Source organism: Bombus bifarius, unplaced genomic scaffold (genome assembly GCF_011952205.1).
Source record: "Bombus bifarius isolate JDL3187 unplaced genomic scaffold, Bbif_JDL3187 scf7180000008288, whole genome shotgun sequence".
NCBI classification, from domain to species: domain Eukaryota; kingdom Metazoa; phylum Arthropoda; class Insecta; order Hymenoptera; family Apidae; genus Bombus; species Bombus bifarius.
Window position 1 is genome coordinate 658856 of NW_022884571.1, and position 21623 is coordinate 680478.

The following is a 21623-nucleotide window of genomic DNA, read 5'->3' on the forward strand; positions in this document are numbered from 1 at the left end:
ATAATCTTGAGCGAAAATCGCGTACCAACAATATGGCTACGATCGCAGACCTGCGATTTAAGAAATGATTGCGGACGACGCCAAGGCTTTAAGGTTTAGGCGCGGGAACGTGGAGGCAATCGCTGATTGGACCAACTTCTTTCTTGAAGGGGGGAGTTAACAGCACGTTTTACTCGTGGGAAGTACTTAGAACAGCATCTTAAAATGTATGAGGATCTGTTCGGTGCAGAGATTTCTCAAAGCCTTGATTCATCCCTTCATTTTAAAATGAGATTCTTCCATTATAAGAAGAATGTAAGTAAAAGATAATTTTCGATTACTTACTCAAATTCTATGATAATTTAACGTATACAATTGCCTGTATACATATACATATATGTTAATATTAAACAAATTATAATTAAAGACATAATAAACAAGAAGCCATTCTGATGCTAGCTACAGTCTTTTTGTATTCGTCATAGAACATAAATTACACTGTCAGCAAGATACATATTATCGAATATATATTTTAACAATATATTAACAATAAATTCCACTTCGTGTGCTCACAAATTCGTAAAGTCCTCGCTGTTATGGGGGATGCTTTTTCGTAAACTATGTGCATGTCCGTGAGCGTCTACGGATGGTCAGTAGTATGTTTTCTTATGTATGTCCATGTGTGCTAACGAGTAGTTCTTGATGTGTTTGCATAAATTAATTGAATCGAAAAAAATTCATTTTTCGATTATTTTCGATTAGTTTCAGGAAAACAATTGAAAGTAATTCATCTCAGGAATCAGACTTTTCAGTTTAGATTTTGAACAAACATGGAAAAACCTGGTGAAACTATCAATTAATTTCTTTATTTAAAATTTAATCGTGTCTATACATTTACAATTATGTACATTTTGTTTATAAAATAAACAAACAGTATATGGGATGATGATAGAGTCAGATTGAGGAAATTATTTTTCGCGTAATTATCCTTCTTCTAAATAGTGATCTTTGGATTATTGAACTAAGAATTATACAATACTCGCAACGCAGTAATAGGTTTTACATATTTTACAGTGAAATTTTCCTAAAATAGATTATAATTATGTATTATTTATTCTTTTCGTTGAATTCATTATAAGATCTTTGCTGACTTCTGCTGTTCCTAAACAAAATACTTATAATACACGTTATAACTCTGATTATTGAATCAGTGATAAAGGCATTGTAGATACCGTAAAATGTCAACACTTTGTGCGTATGACAGAACTGAATATTAAAATTGTAGTATATATTAAATAACAATTTACCAAAGAAATTGACGCATCTCAGAATTAAATCTGTTGGTTCCTGGTCGATGTTAGGAATGTTAAATATGAACTAATATTTAATACCTTATAAACACTAACAAAGGTTCACAATGATCTACTATTACATAACTTTAGCCAGCTTTAGCAAACAAAACATTTCCTTACCGTGCTTATATTACTTTAAACTTAGACACTCTGAGATTGGGAAGTGAGGTTAATTGCTTACGTGTCACGAAGTAAGGTATGACGCTATTTTTTTTATGGTATAAATTACATAGAAATATGTAATTTTTGCGCATATAAAATATCACGCTAAAGTTCTTTTTTGCTTATATGAATTGTATATATTTGTATATACCGTATTTTTGGATAAATATTTCAGATAAATTGTGTAAGCTGGAAACAGATTTAATATATGATATGGAATAGATATAGATTTTCGTATCTAATGTCACATCTTGATTATGAATAAATTGAAGATGAATTAATGATAAACTGTTTAAAAATGACTAGTTAGTGAATCAATATTGTTGTTTTATATCTAATCCCATTAACATATATTTGGTTCTATATGTGTGAATGATAGATTTATTCTAATATATTAGGAGCACTATAATTGTAGAATAATGCATTAAAAATAACAGAAAAGCAGAGTGACACTATGGCAAACAAATCCTGGAATGTATTGGTAACAGGGGGTGCTGGGTACATTGGTTCTCACACAGTATTGGAACTATTGCAAGCAAATTTTGAGGTGGTGGTTATAGACAACTTTAGTAATGCTTATAAAGGTGAGAAATAATGAATCAAGTTAAAGAATAATGATTATTTCTTATAAACTATTGCTATGAAACAATAAGTAATGTTTTATAGTATTAGTTAATATGGAAATAATGATTTGTCAAATTATTAATTGAGTAATATAATTTATTAATAGTATTTGAAGGAGTTAATGATAATGTACATATAACATAGTATAAGATGTAATGATAATAACAAGTATAGGATGTATAATATTTTTTGTATATTTATAACTATATAATTAATATTAGTAATGTACATTTCTGTTTTTTTTAACTAGATTTTAATAAAGATGATTTAATATAATGGTATATAATACATATTTGCGATTTTTGTACATAGGTAATGATAATATAAAACCAGAATGTCTACTAAGAGTTGAAAAATTAACAAATAAAACAGTTACATTTATTCAATGTGATGTAACCAATTGGAATGAATTAAAGGATGTATTTAAGAAGGTATGATTATCAATATTATCAAATATAAATGGATCATAAAAGTGAATAATTAAAATAATTTTATTTTAGCATGAGTTTCATTCTGTCATACATTTTGCTGCATTAAAAGCAGTGGGTGAATCTTGCGAAAAGCCATTAGAATATTATAAGACAAATGTTTGTGGGACACTAAACTTATTAAGCGTTATGAGAGACTTCAATGTAAAGCGTTTTATTTATTCAAGTAGTGCTACAGTTTATGGTATCCCTGAAAAGTTACCATTAGTTGAGAATATGAAAACTGGTGATTGTACCAATCCTTATGGAAAAACAAAATATATGGTTGAAGAAGTTTTGAAAGATTTGTGTACTTCAGATAAGGTGTCAAATTTGTCTACGTCTTTGGTTTTTTCAATTAAAATACAATTATATATTCATTATTAAAAGTTTTCAGGAATGGTCTGTTATATCTTTAAGATATTTTAATCCAGTTGGAGCTCATTCTTCTGGACAAATTGGAGAAGATCCTAATGGAGTGCCAAATAATTTAATGCCATACATTGCTCAAGTATCTGTAGGCAAAAGGGAATTTTTATATGTTTACGGCAATGACTATGATACTCATGATGGAACAGGTACGTAGTAAAGTACAAAATATTTATATAATATTTATTTCGCATAGGTAACTATTTTATACATGTTAAAACCATTTATGGTAATTAATAATTAATTTGTAGGTGTACGAGATTATATTCACATTACAGATTTAGCTGTAGGTCATGTAAAAGCAATGATTTACCAAAAAATTCGTAACTCTACTGGATTTAAAGTATTTAATTTAGGTACTGGAAAAGGGTATTCTGTATTAGAAGTCATACGAGCATTTGAAAAAGCATCAGGACAAAAAATACCATATAAGATAGTTGAACGCAGAACTGGAGATATATCTGCTAGTTATGCAGATGCTAGTTTAGCAAACAAAGAACTAAATTGGCAAGCTACTAAAAACATAGATGATATGTGTAAGTTATTGTTTCACTAATGCATTAAAAACAACTGCTTATGCAGTAATTAATAAATATTTTATAATTAATTACTTTAATGTACTATTATTATTATTATTACTATTATTATTATTATAGGTTTAGATACGTGGAAGTGGCAACAAAATAATCCAGATGGTTATAAATGCTAATAATAATTGTTGGAATATCTGTTATGAAAGATATTAAATATTTTAAGTAGAACATTTCATTTACATATCCAATTACTTTAAACATAAGCCATGGTGGTGCCTGATTACCAAAGTCTAAACCAAAGTCAAAAGTAAATGTGGTATAAAAATTATTTATATAAACATAAATTATTGTGCCATAGAATATACATATATTCCCATAATTGTAAAATGATCGCCTATTAATAAAATAATATGTATTGAAATGTTAAAATATTCCTGAAATACATACATTATCAAAATAAACGATTTATTGGTAATCGACAAGTGCAATTACTATATTACCGACAGTAATGTTTTGATTAGAAGATGATAGGTAGCGCAATGCAATAGCTAATTCTCTATAACTGACTTACGTTGGGGAATTATACGTCTTTTTGGCGTAAGAGAGGTTATATACATACCATTCTTTGTTAGAAAAATAATTATTTATTGTGACAATGACATCCGTCAAAGATTCGGTAAAAGAAGACGTTCAAATTGAACAATCTTTTATGGAAAATTCAGCAGATCACAACTCAAGATGCGGATCGCCAAAACGAGGAACTACGCTTTCGACAAGCACAAGTAGCTTCGAAGCATTGGATCCGCATGATCCAAATCTTAGTCGTTTAGCTAATACGATGTTTCAAAAAACTGGTGAATATTTACAAGAGGAACTTACTTCCACTCATGCTGACTATCGTTTACTAGAACGATTAAACAAAGAAACTATTGCGAAATATACCGAACTAAAAACAATATCGTCTAGTGTAGCTCAATCTTTGGATTCTTTAAACGAGAAATATAAAAAATTGCAACCAATTTTAGATAACATCAATGAAATTGATGATAGTGTAACTAAACTAGAACAAGCTGCATATAAATTGGCAGCATATTCGAAACGATTAGAAGCAAAATTTAAGGACATTGAAAAAGATACAAAAAGCAAGTAGAACTGTAATAGATTAAGCTAAAACATTTAAATTCGAATATTGTATTATTTATTGTCCAAATAAGAAATATATTAATAGAATTAAGATTATATTTTCTGTTATGATAAAAGTAAGAAATAAGAAAAAACAACCATTAATTTTTATTTTTGTAATTAACTATACTAGAATACAGTCTCACACACATACATTTCTTTATGAAGATTTGTAAAAATGTGTTGTGTGTTCTTTTTCTTACATTATATCACATAATATATTTCTAATTATATTGTATTCTACCTATGAATCTATGTATTATTTTCTATATGAAAAATATAAGACCCAATTATAGAAGTTGCTAAAAAATAATAAATATAAAGTAATTTGTAACATAAATAGAAGCAAAAAATAAATATTCTTATATGTAACAAAAAATATAACTACAATATATCAATACATAATGCTTTCAAAAATAAGAATCTCCATTAGCATACAATCTACTGATTGAAATTTGCTCGAATTGTAGATAATATAAATCTGTTCTTATAATTGTATATCAGACAGGCATGGATGTATATTTAATATTACAACAGCACATCATTTTCCAATACAAATTTTGTTTAGATAATAATTGAATGTATTACTGAAATATATGGAAAGCATAATCAAGTAATACATGCAGCATATTTATATCATTTACTAATCGAAATTCCTATTTTACTTTAAATATTAATATTGAATGTGTTAATTTTTAAAATTTATGTTGTTTATGTTTATGTCAATTAAATCATTTAATCAATTAAAATTATTTATTGCTAAAATAATAACCATGCTGTGAAATATAAAGTACGAGTCTCTTCTAAAAATGTGTTACAATATTGAATTTTCTTTAAAATCGAAATTATAATCAACAATTTTGTTATGCCTCAGAGCTGAATTACTTGTTATTGACATTATTTGTGACATTTAACAATCTAGAAAATTTCCAGCCATCAATAATTCTAATGCAATTTCAGGTGCAATAGGGAATTCTGGTATTTCTGTGCTACTATTTGTATAGCGTACTTTGTAAGTAAAATACATGCAAACTTTTTGCAATACATGAGATCTGTAAACAGAAGTTTAATTAAGAATATAATTAAGTTTTATTAAAAGCAGAATTAAAAAATACTTACGGAATTTCTCGAAAGTTTACTTCATTAGCTTCATTTTCTGCGAATTGTCCAGGGCCACTTAGCATAGCTTTTATTGTTCCACTAGTTAAAGCATGTTCACGTTTAACAATAAATTCATGTCCATCACTGCTGACAAGTTTTACATACATTGCATTTGGTCCTTCACAACCTCCATATACAAGTCCACTTTCTTGCTAAAAGTTTATCCCATTACTTGCACATTATGCTGTATATTCATATTTATATGACGTAGTTAGTATTTTAACTACCGTACAACTACCCTACTGTTAGTAACAAAAGGCAAGGAATATAAAAAACACAAAAAGATCATTAAGCAGCAAAATTTTAATTTGCAGAAATAGGTACCGCATGCAGATCAATAGATGAAGTGCCTTCTTCTTCCTCTGCTTTATCGATATTTTCTTCCTCATTGGGCTTGATCCAAAGAAAAATTAGCATTAATCAACAAATTGTTTACCACAAATTTCCTGTTTTCCAATTAGAAGAATTAATCTAGCAGTTATGATAGCAGCCCAATTGTAACAGCACATACGTTTCTTTCAAATACACTTCACATATCCCAACTGTCATGAAAAAATTTGGCATGCATAATATTTTGAATAAAACATACCTTATCAACTTGGGTGTTCACATCATTTGACATGTTTGTATTTTATAAGATGTTTATCTTCCTAAGAACAGAAAATGATTAGCTAATATCAAATAATTAATTAGATACTTTCATAAAAAATAGAATATATACTTCAAAACATTTTCTTTTAAATTGATATCTATCTTCGTTTACAACGGAATGTAATTTGTTATAATCTATAAAACATATATTTATTTAGATTGATTAAGGTTTTTGCTGCATCAGTTTATACAAAGAATAAAATTGAATTGATTATTGTAGCATAATATTTCATTTCAAGCTCAATATGATGAACCAGTAACATAAAGAATATATTATCAAGAGTACATTAAAAAACTGGCATCAAAAAGGAATCAAATATAAAATAAAAAATAAGTCATTGTTATAGTATTCAGGCCATACATTACATTCACAATTATATTTTCGGGACGAAAAGATTTATCATCGCATTTCACTTCAGAACAATTAATCGTACATACCTCGATGAAAAAGAAAATTGTACAAATTCAGACTTTTTGATCACAACAAAGTTTCTTAATAAACGCAATGGCAATTAATATGGCCGTTGGTGATATATAGTTCTCGATAAATCGAAACCAGAGATTCTAAACTACTTCTGTATCTTCAATCTTCAGTTTTATTTATTCTACGATTGGACGAAGAAAAATTGGCGCGTAAAAACCAATAAAATATATTGTTTTAATATGAAACCTTACTTTTATATAATTTATTAATGTGAATACTATAGTTTAAAAAGAACAATTTATCTCTTTCGATAACTCGTAACTTCATTCTAACCTTTCTAAATTTCATACGATGGAAACTGTAAAAGCTAGGTAACTTAAAATTTTATTTATTATTATGTTTTCATACTATCTTATACATGTATAAATGTAATAAAATATTAAATTAATCTTTTGTCTGATGTATTTTGATTTTTATTTCTATAGCTATTCAAGAACAATGGAAGAAGTACAAGAAAGTTTAAAATTAGCTGTTATTAATGAGTCTGATCTGCTAAATGTAACACAAATTTTATATTCTGCAAAAGAACATAATATGCAAGAACACATCAAACTCTTAGAACTTGATGAAAATTTAATAGAAACAGTAAACACTGGGGACAGGTATACAATCATTTAAATTTATATGTATTTTACTAATAATTTATGCAACATTCTAGTTTAACGTTCCAGGGTACTGAAGAAGATTCTGTGGTATTATGCACAAAAGATCGAACATATGATATTAGTGAGGCAGAAACATCTAATTCTTATTTGTTAGTACCAAAATTAAATTTATCTCAACAGACAAATGTGGATACAAACCGAATAATAAAAGCTTATAATATTTGTGGGATTTTTCATACATACTATGAGGTATGTAAGGTTGATGTAAATCAATACAGTAAGAAAGTATAAATTTTTCTATATGTGAATATATGTATAAAATATCGAAGGTAAAGGAGTGTAGACCTAAATTGGAAAAATTACTTAATATTCTTGAGCCCACATCTTTTAAAGGAATAGAGTATGAATCATCGATATCTCACGAACTTTTATATGATTGGCATAGATTAAAAAACGAAATACAAGCCAGTGAAGCTGAACTAATCCAAGCTTTAAATAATTATTTAATAACCAATATTGATGGTAGTATATTTTTTATAAAAATTATTATCACATACTTGATATTAAGTAACGATATTAATTAACTATACTAATATTAATATTAAATAATTATATTATTTCTTGTTTCTTGGTCTCAAGGTTATTTCCGTCTTATATCATTTGAATTTGAGGTCCGAAGTTTAACACTTATGTTAGATCTTTTTGAGGAAAATAGTTGGGAAATAGATGAAGTAGACAAAGAAATTACATATGAATTTTTGAAAGAATTTATTTACAAACCAGTTTTTAATACTTTGTTTACAAAATATACAGAAATAAGTGAAAAATTAAGGAAGGATGGAACACCATTATATAAGTATAGACAACTTATACAGAAATCTTTCTAATATACATAATGTATTTTATAATTTTAACTAGTTATAATAAGTAACAATATTATAGATATAATGAAGAAAAATGTTGCAAAACTTTAGCAAAAGTACTGTTTGTTGCTTCTCCAGTAACTGAATACAAACAATTCATGAAATCATGGAATATTGGTACCCCAGAAAGTAAATACAAATTTTTATAAAAAGAATTGCAATTTACATATGTTACTTATACATAAAAAAATATGTTACTTATAATTGATATTATATTTCTTTGTATGTAGAAATAGAACCAAAAGAAGAATATCTATATGGAATTGCACTTATTAAGTGGAATAATTTAATGGAAAAAGAAATAATATCTTTCCCAGAAACTGATTTGCCAATAGATATTGATGAAAGATTTAATAAACTTTTTAAAGCAAAAAAGAAGTGGACAGTTCAAGAAATAACACCCTATATAACGTAAGTAAAAATTAATTGCATTTGTAAAATACAATCTTTTTAAAAGTAGAAATTATTTTATTTTTTTTTTCAGAAATTTAACAACGCATAAAATGAATGTTAATGCTCTTCTAACTAAGTATGCTAGATATTCAATTATTAATGGTATTAAGTATTATAGTTCAAAATATGGTAACTGAAATTACTTATACTGCTGAAATCATTCTTGTTGTTTATTATTCTGTTTGTGGTCATAATACATAGTTACATTTACACAATTTTATAAATAGTTTTTAAATATTACATACTGTGTTTATTCTTAGTCTTTATCACCTATAACAGTAACAGGATCAATGATGGTAGAATATTTTCGTTCCAGTATCTATTTTTTCTTGTTTCCCTTCTTAAAGAATTGCAACTACATCTTTAAGAACAATTATCAGCACTAACAATTATAAATAGTTCATGTATTTATTATTTCGTTACAGTTTTCGAAATCTTGTATAATGTAACTATAGAAGAATTTTAGCTATAATGCTAAAATAAATTAAGCTTTTATTTTCATGTTAGCTTATACATAGAAGTAACTAAATAAATTTACCAAAAAGAAATTAAAAATATAAAACTCAGTCGAAGTTATAAGAGTCAATTGTGTGTTCATAAAGAATAAGTTCGTCCTAAAAATCTTATAATTTTATTATATCATTATATATTGTGATATTCGTCATGACATTCTTGCGATAATTACATATCATATAGAGGAATTATAGAACAAAAGGTATACTTTATATAGTATTATAATATCGAAGACAGTATAAACATACACCACAAGATGTATCTATTTTTCAGTGGAATTCTGATAAATATGTAACTAAACTGTAACAAATGTTCAAAATATGCATAAAATATGCAGTTAAACATTCATGAAACATAAAAGTCACTAAAAATAATACTCTTAATTATTAACATTATTGTTAAATGATATAAATTTTGGATATCTATTTACATATACCTACTTAATGCAATTCTAGAAAAAAAGTACCCTATACTCTCGATGCAATAGCAGTGTCAAACGTCGTAATCATGAATATTAAATTCCTGGGATGATACATTAAAATATTACTGTACATTTTTATTGCGTTAATAGCAAAATTTGTTTATATTATATAAACACACCTTGGCACATTAGTATTAAAAAATTGTGGTTGTTGTAAAATAATGAATAATATAAAAATCAGTCAATCATCATGGATAATAATATTAATTTAATATGAAACTAAATTTTCCCAGGAACATAAAAGGTAATAAATGTATAAAAATGGAATACTTCATATTTATGGAATATTTAATAGAGTCATAAATGCACTGTGTGTGTTCTTACAAGCGCACTGTGTTGACGAGTTATCAATACTATTCTTATGCAAAGATGAAATTTTTATAAATATTTTATAGGAACTGACTTGCCGCTGAAGAATGATTCATTTTTTATAAAACATTTTATATAAATTTCACAAATTGGTATGAATTGCTAAATAATTACCTAATAGAAATAACATTCAGTCCCATTTTTTTACAATTATAATCACTCCTCTTAGCAGGAAACATACTATTAAATTATAAATTCATAAAAACAACTTCGCAAAATTGTATCCTATGAGAAATTCGTTTTTTGCAGAATACTTCGAACTATTCGCTTAAATATATTTTTATAAATATATATAGAATTATTCAACTACTTACAGGGTGATGCAATGAGACAATCTCCAAAGTGATGGATCGTATACATCATGATATTGTAATAGCAAGCCTGTTATAGTTAATTTTCTATAATGTTAAAGTATATGTAACAAAATTTAAATAACTCCTCATGTAAATATTGATTTTGTATCGATAAAAGTTACGTACACTTATAACGCTTGAACTTTAAATTCGAGGGTGCCTTTTGCGTCACCCTATATACGTGGTTGTCATATAATAACAAATCAACAATAATTCTAAAGCTTTGGAGTGATTTCTTTATAGCTGTGACTTACATCTTTTAGTAATAATTCTATGACTACATCTAACGAATACTGTCCTATCTATAAGTACGTTTAGACAAAGTTTGTTAAATGTTAAAAAGAGCTATAAAAAGCATAAATACTAAATCTCCTGCTGCTGAATTATGCGTGAGATGTAAATGGGTAACTTGTACGATGTAGTCTATGTACATATAATTATTCTCTCGAAGTTTTCCTGAAATTAACAAATATAAATGCAGTAAAGTAACGAGTAGAAGAAATTTCATGTGAATGTAATGAATAATTTGAATTTACCTTAATACAAGGCACCTCGTTGTTAGCTATCAGTTGTTGCACTTTCATTTGTCGTTTTATTATTAGGTGCAAACACTGACTGTTGATTAATACCTGTTGTAACTGTTTGACTTGGATGAATGACAGGTCCAACTGTTTGGACTAAATTACAGGTAACTGGTACCATTGGTGGCAGATTAACCGAATTATTCATAGGGCTGATATTACAAGATAACGATGGTCTTTTTCTTTCTAAGCTATTTGTGGTCATTTGTCTCCTTGTTGTTGAATTACGTTCGAGACTGTTAGTGACGATATGATGCCTTCTTTCTAAACTAGAACTACTGCTAACATCAGTTTGGCTACCCTAAACGCAAAATTGTATTTTTAGAATATTGTTCTACTGACGTTATTTAATCGTCATATAAAATTAAGTTTAAAGTACAGTTTACCTGCAACGAACGATCAACGGATTGTCCCATTCTATGTAGAAGATCACCGCTTTGACTCTGTCTGAATGTTGTACCTTGACGTTCACTCGACTGACTTCTCCTTAAGAAATGTTCTCCAGATTGACTGGAACGAATACGACTTTCTGGCATTGATTCTTGTGAAGTACTAATATGATTTTGCTTTTGGCAAATTTGGCCTTCTACGTATGGATATCGAATGCGTATTGAATCGATTACATCTAAAAGATTTTTTGCGTCCATTGCTAAAATATGTGCTGCTGATAGCATTCCTCTGAAATTACATTAAATATTTCTTAATATTTTCATTCATCTGTTATGCATGGAGATATACCAATAAGTATTAATCGAAACATTTACTTTCGGTATTCTGCATCCAAAGTAGTAGCACTGTATTTCTGAGCATGCTTCATGGCAGTTACAAGTTCTGCCATATCCTTACTAAGAACTTTATGCGCCATTTCTACTTCTCGATGAGCAGATGTAGGTAATATGTCCATAAGAACATCTACAGATAAAAGTAAGGCCCTCAATTCGATACCCACTTTACGTACTAATTCCAAATATTGGTCAGCTTTGCTTTGTTGGACACCTAAGTTTGTGAGGTAAAATATTATTTAAAACGTCATAGATACCTCGGTATCTTACATAATAATTCATACCTTGAGATAAAGACATCACAGCACGAACTACACTGGTGGTACAATCATATACCTTATCGTTCGTTCTATCTAGATCAGCAGTTGGTGTTGGTTCCATTTTCTACAAAATAGGCATTCTTTGTAACTTTCTTTACATTTAAAAATTATTTAAGCATTAAAAAAATTACCTTCACCACAATTACTTTTTCGGTACTTTTATCGGAACCTATAGAACCGGTATTAGCACTATGTTGTTCATGATTTGGTGATTGCGTAACTGAACGGGGAATTGGTGGACTCGCGCTTTCGTCTCCACTTGTCGCAATGGACAGACGTTTCTAAATATGGAAATAAATAATAGTAAAATGAGCAAATAAATAATGCATCATAAATATGAAAAATGCAAGTAATAAATCGCACCTCTTCCCTTGCCAACCAACGACTATCTTCTTCCGACTGGCGTTGTTGTTCCAAAAGTCGTTGTTCTAATAATTTTTGTTCATCGTCAATTCCACTGTTGAAATTTTCTGTAATGTTATCGAACTGTGATTGTATGGTTCTCTGAAAGAAAACGATTCAATTTATTTTCATCAATTCGCTCCAAATCGTTGAGATAATGCACAGTTTCATAAACATATGTACATAGTAAAATTAAAGAGATGCATAATTCTCGATGCAAAACCAATTTCAGAACAATAGTAGTGCAATCATACTCATTTCATGCAGCTCAGATTGTTATAGTGACAATATTATCTCCATTCTTCATGCAAAAAGATTAGCCTACCAAAACTGCAAAATAAAATTCATTTCGGTTATAAACAAAAAATATCGTCTAGTTGTGTATAAACGAAAGAAAAGGGCCATTGTGTGAATTTAAACGAGCATGTGAGCGCATCTGCATTATACCAGAAGCAATATAATATATACGTATGTATGTATGTATGTATGTATGTATTGTATATACATTTGATTTGCAACAGAAGTATGGTGCTGCAAGAATTTCGAATCATAAATAAAAACAATATGCTGTTGCAGATAGAGGATGCGATTGTCATTCCTAGGAGGCTTTGCCAAACCTGATCTTGCTGTGCCTCCTCTGTCATCGAGCTGCTCGATGACATTGTGCTATCACTGACAGCGGAAGATATCAGTGATCCAGAGAGTGTACCATCTGTCGAGCTTGTCAGTTGTTCGTCTTGTTTTTGGTTTACGAATGTAGTAATTTTTGCAACACCAGTTGCTATCTGAGGAGTGCTTGATCTTATGATTCCCGCCTGCATCACTGGTTGTGGCAAATACTGTGTTGCGTTCGCCATGGTTGCTGACAGATTTGATACGTTGCATTGTGTCGGGGCATGCTGCGTAGCGATAACAGAAGTCGATTGTTGTCCCATTACAACGTTAGATGCGCTTGGATGCATGTGTTGCTGGCTAGTGGGTTGAACTGAGCCACCTGATGTGGCGAAATGCATTTGAACGGGATGACTTTGTGCTATTTCAAAAGACAATTGCTGATTCATGTTCATTGCTTGAGCGTTCGGTACGTGACTCGCAATCCCAGCTTGAATTTGTTGTACGTATACGGGGCCCTGAATCTTCTGAGCTTGCACCACCGTAACTGAAGCCGTTTGTGCCGTGTAAATTGGGTTAGCACCTGTCGCTTGATTTTGCTGATTCGTATGTTGTGTTGGGATGTAAGAAACGGGTTGATGAATGGGATTTTGTTTTTGGATGTTTTGCACGTTCTGCGACTGTGACATGTACATTGGTTGCGTTCCTGGATGGCTAATGTTCGAATAGATTTGCTGATGCTGATAATTCTGGGCGTGTATCGGCTGTGCTTGTAGATTTTGTCCTGGAGCCGAAGTGTGTGCTAAATTGCTTCTCGAATTTGGTATGGCAGATCCAACCGATACATTTATGGGTTTCAAATCAGAGACATTTTGATTCTGAATGTTTTGCGCTCGAAATTTCAGTACCGGTCCGTATAAACATTCCGTATTTGACCCAGGAACAGCAGCACTGGTCGAACTAACGATCGATACACGAGGATACGCGACGGTAGTGACAGGATTTTGTATACAACTAGAATTTTGGCTTACCGGTTGAGCAACACCGAATGTTTGATTCGTGTTATTAGCAGAAAATTGGCCAAAATTTGACGAGTGATTTTGATTGTTTAATCCTACGATACTATTTAAACTACTAGGCCCAAAGTTTCCAGGATTTTCACCAAAATTACCACCTACGCTGGGGCTCTGACTAAGATTACCAACGATGGCAGAACTTTGCGTGAAATTAGCGACAGGCCCGTATATTTCGCCACAAGTTGCTACGTTAGTTGTAGCAGGAATAGCACTGGACGTTATGAATTTTTGTACGGGAGAATACAAATCTCCAGTAATGCTACCGACGACTTTTGAACTAACCGCGTACAAATTTTGCATCTCTTTAACCTTCTGCTGCTTTCTATTGGCAGCAGGTGACTGAGCTTGTGTCGCGTCTGAAATATTAAGGCTCGACATGAGAGGAGTGTCCGAGGAATCAAGGGAATCTAAATTAGTGTCGGACAAAGTGGAATCTCCTGAATGAGTATCGTGAGAGGCAGAAGGTTCTGAGGTGGCTGAATCGAAAAAGGGTAGATCTGAAACTAAGGCGGTAGTTAAGACTTGCTCTTCGTCTTGAAATTGTACGGCTAAGGTATTGAAAGGCGAAGCGGGTGTTGTGTAGACGGAGGGACATACCCCCCTAGTTTGATTATCCTTGAGAAGTTGTGCAAGAACCTCGGGGCTTTGCGCCACGATATATGTCGAAACCGGCGCTGCAGCGGTTAGCTGAGATTGATCTGTTGTGTTTTGCGGTTGCCTCGAAGGTTTAGGTGGTGGTACATCGTCTGCACCTAAATGACGAAAAATTATCTGCTCCGTGCTCACCAAAGTATCTCGACTGCATCGAATGTAATTTATTCTTTATTTTCTTTTTACGTACCCCAAGACATAGCTTGCACTCTTCTGTTCTCTCGTCTCATCGTTTCCTGTTGCTGATGTTTTTCTTCCAATAAAATTTCACTACAATATCGTAATTTTTAATTTAACACAAACTATCGACAACGAAATCAAGCAAAGGTAACCAAGATTAAATTAAATTAAATTTATTAAGTAAATGTACGTACTGTAACGTTTCTCTGATTTCTTTAAACGTCGGACGTTTACTGGGTTCATAACTCCAGCACTGAGACATCAAAGAATATAATCGCGGAGGACAATGATTCGGTAACGCAAGTCTTTCTCCGTTCTCTAATTTACGAATCACTTCGTTATTTTTTACACCTTGGAACGGTTTTACACCTAACATTAAAATTTCCCACATGCATACACCTGAAGAAGCAAAAAGAAAATATTTTACATTACTATCAAGTATGGAAAAGAATATCAGTTTTTATCTTAAAACACCTACCAAACATCCAAACGTCAGACGACGTTGTAAATCTTCGAAAATTAATACTCTCCGGTGCCATCCATTTAATAGGTAACTTACATCTACTCGCTGTATAATAACTTTGATCTTCCACCCATCTACTAAGACCAAAGTCTGCTAATTTTACGGAATTGTGTGCAGAGACTAGTACATTTCTTGCAGCGATATCTCTATAAAAATTAATAAATATTTACAGTGATGGACAAAATTGTTCTTGAATCACAAATTTTTTCTATAATTACCTGTGTACAAATTTCTTGCTCTCAAGATACGATAAGGCAGTGCTCAATTGAAACGTGTAAAGTAGAAGAGTGGCGAGGTCCAAACGGTGTTTGTTCGATTGTAGATAAGCTCGCATCTCCCCTAATTTGGCCAATTCCATCACCAACCAAATCGGCGCTTCGGAACATACTCCTATTAGTCTTATGATATGAGGATGTTCGAATTGTTGCATTATATCTGAAATTTTATACAAGTATTAATCACACAGCCGCAGCTTCTACTCTATTGATAAATTAAGAAGAAATTTTTTTACAGGCTTCTTCGAGAAATTTTTCCGAAGTTGCAAGATCTGCATCGACTTTACAGGTTTTAACTGCTACAGGTATTACTTGATTGTCCCGCCCTTTATAAGAACCTTTATGTACATTGCCAAATTGGCCCTCTCCAATGATTTCACCTAATTCCACTTGATTCCTGACTATCTCATAATCTCTAGCTAAAATTATTAACAATCAAAGTTTAATATTCCTTTGGGTGTAAAAGGTAGGTAGTATGATAGGCTTGTCTTTTTAAAATTACACTCACTAGCTGGCGTTGAATAGTCTCCTTCTTCGTCCACGATTTCTGCGTAGTCCTCTGATAAAATAGTTCCCGTTTTGCTTACGTTTTTCTCCGGACTATTGGATCCCTCTTGTCTGTACTTTGGTGGATGAGCATCTATTTTGAAGTCGAGGATATAATCAATAATCGTGAATAAATCAATCGTGGTTCTCATGCAAGTACCCTAAACGAGACAGTAAACTACAGCTCGGGATCATTCAAAACTACAAACCTTTGCATGGACAGGGATAGTTTTTCCACGATGCAGCTTGGAAGTGTAAACGATTATAACTTAGTATCTTTTATGTAACGTAAAAGGGATTCGTGCGAGATATTTGGGGTATAATACATGATTTCATTATAAAAATACAATGAAACTAAACGTTCTGTGACGTTTATAAATAAACTAAATTTCTATAGTTCTTCGAACACTATCACGAATACCGATAAAAATTAAAGGAAATGTTCATTGCCTCAACATCGAGATTGTTAGTTTTAAGATGTCAACACGCTAAGAGGATAAATATTAAGATAAAGAAATAAAGAATAAAAATTTCAATGGCAAATGATAACAATTTTTTTGGAGCATGCCAGTTTTTACGGCTGCTTAAAAAATTTTAGTCAAATATTACCATACCTTTTCTGTTCCATAACGAGGTATTGCTTCCAGTAATTAGCCTACAGTACCCATCGATTAAATCCGCAAGACTTTCCGCTTGATCTAGACTCGAGCAAGTTATACTAAGCGTTTCTGCTGCTCCAGCTACTCTTAATTTAATACACGCTTTTGCATGTTCTTTACAGTCCGATACTAGCGTTTGAATAGATTGTATTTGAGAGAACTCTGCCATTCTCATTGGCTATGAAAGATTTAATATTACCAACAAAACATTGTAACATTTTTTATAAAACCTAGTGTGTTAATCAGATATTTACCACCGTTCCTCCTCTGTGAGCCATGTAAGAGATGCCTAAATCTGGTCCAATAACTAGTTCTACAGGTATAGACCAGCTGGACTGCAGTGCAGAACGATACAAGACAGTTTTAGACTATGATAACTACAAGTAGACAGAGCTACGGCAATTCGACAAACTCACCCCCAAAGCGCATATAAATCTTTCCTGATCGAATCTGTAATGCGCGCGCAAGAGATCGAAGAACTTGAACATGCATTCCAGCTCAGACAATGCTGCAACTTTTTTGAAATGCTGCTGTATTAACTTGCGTAGTGCCTTTGGTTTCATTCCATTCAACACGGACCGCGGTAAGAACTTGTGTAGACCGACCTGCGAACCAAACGCGACGCTTTTACAGCAAACCCTCAAACAAACCAATCAACTTTCGTAGGAACAATGCGCTTACCTCTCTCTCTAGGTACTCGAGATTGCTCTTCTTGTCGAGCGCGACCTGTGGCATGTCTTTGAAGAAGTAGCGAATCTCAAGACAACATAGTTGTACCGCCACATCCTGATCAAGAGCTGCGTGGTTTGCGCAGAGATAATCGTTTCGAACCTACGGGATAAGCAATTAAATTCTGTTCAACTATTATAAAATCGATGGAGCTGGTGCAGCTCGGTTGATTCTTGAAGATACCTGATCGTAGTAATAGTAGAAGGTCACTTTATCCTTTTCATATAGATCATTCAGGTTTTGTGGCAAGTATCGTACCCTCAGTTCGTATCTCCACTCGCAGTGAGGATGTTTTTTCTCGTACTTTTCTTGAACCTGGTAATAACAAACGAGTCTTAATCCCACTGTTTCTAATAAGAAAACTTGTTTCGGAACGGAAGATGTCAAAATACCTGATACATGGTTGTGTCTTGATGCAACCAGTAACTCTCCCCCGATCCAGGGTGATGCAGTCTCATGGCGTAAAGGTTTCTATAGTGTCTAATTCCAACTGACAATCGACTAGTTACTAAAGAGATGATGCCCCTCACATCGATCGCATCACCGAACTTAACAACGTTGAAACCACCTGAAAATCAGACGACTTTCACTACGAACAACAGTTGGTTTACCACTCAAATCCAATCTCGAATCCTTTTTACGGAAAAACAACGCTCCCTTCTTTTCCCGATATTTAATCAGTTTCATCGAAGCATTCTCCTAATTAATTCGAGTAGGACTTTGTTCAAGATTTAGGTAGAAACTTACCGTTAGGCAGATGGACTTTTAGAGTCGCCTTGTCCATGGGGGTGGGCGATCCATGGGGCGGCGTGTTTCTTCCGCCGCCGCTTCCCTGCACGCCACCGCCGCCTCCAGCTCCATCTCCTACGCCAGTGCTCATCCCCTCATGGCTGTATGAAAAAAAAAAGAAGAATAAAAAGGGGTTGGTAAAGAAGTCGGCTTAGTCGACGACGCGGGAACGACCGCGTCAATTATGCATTATCTCATAAAACCTCGACTCGCACTAGGTAACTAACGTGCAAGCTTTGCATCGAGAAGATTAATTATTCATCGGACCATAGAGGGAAGAATTTCTTCTGAAACTCTTCTTCGAAGCGAATTTCGTTGTCGACGAAACGTGGATATTTCGCGACAAGCAAAGAAACTTGTACTCTAGATATCGTACACGGTAACTCCCTGTTGGCACGTTCAATTACGACAAGTTTTTAAATTACCACAATCTTCTTTCCTGTTTTTTCTCGTTATTAAAATCCCTGCTTTAATCAAGAGTTCGTGATAACGTTACACCGTGGTATATATGTTTCTGGATGCTTACGGACAAAGATTTCTCATGCGAATGATCGAGTAATCGTGATTGTTCATCAGGCGATTGTGCTCAGCCGTTCCTTGCGCGCTGTCGAAGTTTGCTCGGTATTTTTCGATGTTACAAAAGAACAACGCGATACAATCACTAATCACCATTCTATCTACTAGATTTGCACTCTGACGAAGACGTGTTTCACCAGGCAATGACTATTAACGAAGACGACCAGACATTTTGACGCCTTATCACACGGATTAAAATTTTCACGATAACTTTTACGTATCTATGGTTGACGAATACCGACATTTTTCCAGAAGAAGATTGCATCGATGACGTCATGCGAGATAGCCCAATAAAATATCTCGACTGTTCGTCTTCGATTTGACTGAAGACCGATTTGCTGTTTGCTGGCTATCGCGAATAGATATTCCAATGAAACAGCGTATTACATTGCTGCGGACGAAAGAGGATATTTTCTAAAATACATGGAAAGAAACCTTCTGAATCGCGACTCGGTAACAGAAGGGCGAGGGACTTTTCTGAAATGTTTTCCATACAAAAGAGTTGCAGAGTTAACCCTCTTGCTGTACGGGGTCAAAGACGATAGCGCGGCTAGATTTAGCTGAGCGTCGGTTACGATAAAAAATTCGCGTAGCGTGAACGATGTTGGAAGGCTTTTGAGAAACGGGGCTGCACGTGTTTGTACGCAACCGCATCCCCATTCAACCGTCCGCGTTTCATACCTACCCCTTATGGACGCGGCCTTCTGACACATTTGCCTGCGCGTTGCACTTACATAGTTACCGATTCAGGCTGCTCGGAACGCGTGCATCCGTGGGAGAGAGCAGGTATTCACGGAAGTTCCCCATCTCGATTCTGAAACCGGAGTTCCGGCGACTCTTTTCAAACGGACCGAGCAGCTTAACGCGCTTGCTCACGGTGAACATGTTCTGAAAGAACTTCGAATTCCCGCTGAGATTTGTGAGATTTCACGAGAATCGATGATCGGAGATAGACGTTCGTTGCGACGTGTTATTAAAATGATTTCACGTGATTATCGTTCCGAGGCTAGTTACGAGGCTATTTGACGAGTAGTTGAAAGCAACGCGCTAGAAGATGGAAGAATCTTTGCGAATGCAATGGTAAGAGGATCGCACGTCCGCAGGTACTTTACTACGCTCGGTTGAAAGTATTTGCAGCTTCCGGACACGTTCTTCAGCCACCTCTACACGCAATCATTGAAACAAGTTTCATCTTTGTATTGACTTTTCGCGTTCCTCGAAGAACCCGCAACATCGGTGACGCAACTTTTCACGCGTGTGTAAAACGACAGGTCTCACGCTAAATTCATGAAAAAGCTGACGCACGAAAGCGTCGTTGAGCAGTTCCAGCCGAGCCTTGTGTTTGCATCGCTGCTATTAATGCAAATGTATATTACGAGCGTCGTCCGCCTAAGGAATGCCGTCGGTCAGGGACGAAGCATTTACGCCGAGAACCACCAGCTATTCGTTTGGTGTACTGGATCGTGGAAAGGATCGCGTCGAATCAGAACCAGGTTGTTCTACCCAGGAACGCGAGCTTACTCTAAAAAGGTGGGATAACTTACCTATGGGCTGGAAGCATTTAATAATCGTTTTTCTACGCGAGAAGTACACTCGCCGCTAGTTTAAATTGTCATAAATTAAATGATCCAAACGTAACGGTAAACTCTACCGAAAGGAATAAAATACGGTAAAATACGGCGAATGCTTCGTTAACAGCGCACAGCGGATGAAACAACCGTTTGTCGGCCAGCAAAGCACGAATTAATTATTCGCGCAACATTACACCGATTCACGACGCGGTTACGTACCTCGTATAAACTCAAGCCCATGATCCGCGAACGATTATCGACACGAGTAAGCCGGTACACGGTAAGTCGATCGGCCTTTTAATTCACGTGGCACTTTGGAGCAACATAACGACGAACGAAGGAGTTGCGCAACCAGCGTAATTGTTAAATGCCGCCGTGGTATCGGCCGGAGGAATCTTTCTACAGAAAGTCGAGATATAAGATGGAAGGGCGAGGGACGAGCGAAAAGGTTGGCGGCCAGTTTTCTGTCCCCACGATGAATATTCATTGCTCAGCGTTTTCGCGGCTCGCTAAATCGGCCGAATTAATTCAATTGCGCGGATAATATTAAATAGCTTCCGGCCCGCTAATTACAAAGCGCAAACACCGAGCTCAACTTATTACTTGTTTGTCGCTGAATATCAAGCAGCC

At 33.4% G+C, this 21623-nt stretch overlaps 5 protein-coding genes across 15 annotated transcripts in view; 3 read left to right on the top strand and 2 right to left on the bottom strand.

Moving 5' to 3' along the window:
• Positions 1 to 181: 181 nt before the first annotated feature.
• Positions 182 to 3774, top strand: LOC117212366 (UDP-glucose 4-epimerase). 3 transcript variants are annotated; one of them, XM_033457148.1, is made up of 7 exons: positions 182 to 294; positions 1931 to 2077; positions 2430 to 2548; positions 2618 to 2908; positions 2982 to 3162; positions 3265 to 3549; positions 3670 to 3774. In XM_033457148.1, the coding sequence occupies exons 2-7, from the start codon at positions 1948 to 1950 to the stop codon at positions 3720 to 3722; spliced, it is 1059 nt and encodes a 352-aa protein (XP_033313039.1). In that variant the 5' UTR covers positions 182 to 294; positions 1931 to 1947; the 3' UTR covers positions 3723 to 3774. The 3 variants fall into 3 exon arrangements, with proteins under 3 accessions (XP_033313039.1, XP_033313037.1, XP_033313038.1); XM_033457146.1 differs by having other exon boundaries at positions 190 to 294; positions 1909 to 2077; XM_033457147.1 differs by lacking the exon at positions 182 to 294 and adding an exon at positions 1132 to 1527.
• A 308-nt stretch (positions 3775 to 4082) lies between these two features.
• Positions 4083 to 5345, top strand: LOC117212332 (biogenesis of lysosome-related organelles complex 1 subunit 2). Its single transcript, XM_033457078.1, has one exon. It carries the CDS (start codon positions 4202 to 4204, stop codon positions 4694 to 4696), a length of 495 nt encoding a protein of 164 aa, XP_033312969.1. The 5' UTR covers positions 4083 to 4201; the 3' UTR covers positions 4697 to 5345.
• Positions 5346 to 5462: 117 nt separating this feature from the next.
• LOC117212333 (elongin-C) lies at positions 5463 to 7147 on the bottom strand. 2 transcript variants are annotated; one of them, XM_033457080.1, is made up of 5 exons: positions 6979 to 7116; positions 6479 to 6539; positions 6214 to 6282; positions 5848 to 6041; positions 5463 to 5780 (listed from the first exon to the last, which is right to left on the bottom strand). In XM_033457080.1, exons 2-5 carry the CDS (start codon positions 6509 to 6511, stop codon positions 5639 to 5641), a joined length of 438 nt encoding a protein of 145 aa, XP_033312971.1. In that variant the 5' UTR covers positions 6512 to 6539; positions 6979 to 7116; the 3' UTR covers positions 5463 to 5638. The 2 variants fall into 2 exon arrangements, with proteins under 2 accessions (XP_033312971.1, XP_033312972.1); XM_033457081.1 differs by lacking the exon at positions 6214 to 6282 and having other exon boundaries at positions 6979 to 7147.
• A 47-nt stretch (positions 7148 to 7194) lies between these two features.
• LOC117212329 (sister chromatid cohesion protein DCC1) lies at positions 7195 to 9245 on the top strand. The gene is made up of 8 exons (XM_033457075.1): positions 7195 to 7335; positions 7450 to 7626; positions 7683 to 7878; positions 7959 to 8151; positions 8269 to 8485; positions 8572 to 8681; positions 8783 to 8963; positions 9037 to 9245. The coding sequence occupies exons 1-8, from the start codon at positions 7316 to 7318 to the stop codon at positions 9140 to 9142; spliced, it is 1200 nt and encodes a 399-aa protein (XP_033312966.1). The 5' UTR covers positions 7195 to 7315; the 3' UTR covers positions 9143 to 9245.
• Positions 9246 to 10266: 1021 nt separating this feature from the next.
• The window catches only part of LOC117212322 (focal adhesion kinase 1), a 37144-nt gene continuing 25787 nt past the window's right edge, over positions 10267 to 21623 (bottom strand). For 5 of the 8 annotated variants that reach the window (XM_033457057.1, XM_033457055.1, XM_033457054.1 and 2 more), the window contains 22 exons: positions 18805 to 18947; positions 18450 to 18625; positions 18241 to 18372; positions 18010 to 18159; positions 17745 to 17933; positions 17583 to 17663; positions 17284 to 17506; positions 16879 to 16914; positions 16632 to 16763; positions 16360 to 16542; positions 16067 to 16283; positions 15804 to 15994; positions 15520 to 15724; positions 15336 to 15415; positions 13424 to 15246; positions 12768 to 12908; positions 12536 to 12685; positions 12369 to 12468; positions 12067 to 12298; positions 11689 to 11980; positions 11258 to 11603; positions 10267 to 11177 (listed from right to left, as the gene is read on the bottom strand). In XM_033457057.1, coding sequence (XP_033312948.1) covers positions 11280 to 11603; positions 11689 to 11980; positions 12067 to 12298; positions 12369 to 12468; positions 12536 to 12685; positions 12768 to 12908; positions 13424 to 15246; positions 15336 to 15415; positions 15520 to 15724; positions 15804 to 15994; positions 16067 to 16283; positions 16360 to 16542; positions 16632 to 16763; positions 16879 to 16914; positions 17284 to 17506; positions 17583 to 17663; positions 17745 to 17933; positions 18010 to 18159; positions 18241 to 18372; positions 18450 to 18625; positions 18805 to 18937 — 5190 coding nt within the window. In that variant the 5' untranslated portion in view covers positions 18938 to 18947 and the 3' untranslated portion in view covers positions 10267 to 11177; positions 11258 to 11279. Of the gene's footprint in view, positions 11178 to 11257; positions 11604 to 11688; positions 11981 to 12066; positions 12299 to 12368; positions 12469 to 12535; positions 12686 to 12767; positions 12909 to 13423; positions 15247 to 15335; positions 15416 to 15519; positions 15725 to 15803; positions 15995 to 16066; positions 16284 to 16359; positions 16543 to 16631; positions 16764 to 16878; positions 16915 to 17283; positions 17507 to 17582; positions 17664 to 17744; positions 17934 to 18009; positions 18160 to 18240; positions 18373 to 18449; positions 18626 to 18804; positions 18948 to 21317; positions 21323 to 21623 lie in introns of those variants that run through there. The other 3 variants (XM_033457058.1, XM_033457059.1, XM_033457053.1) reach the window with 3 other exon arrangements.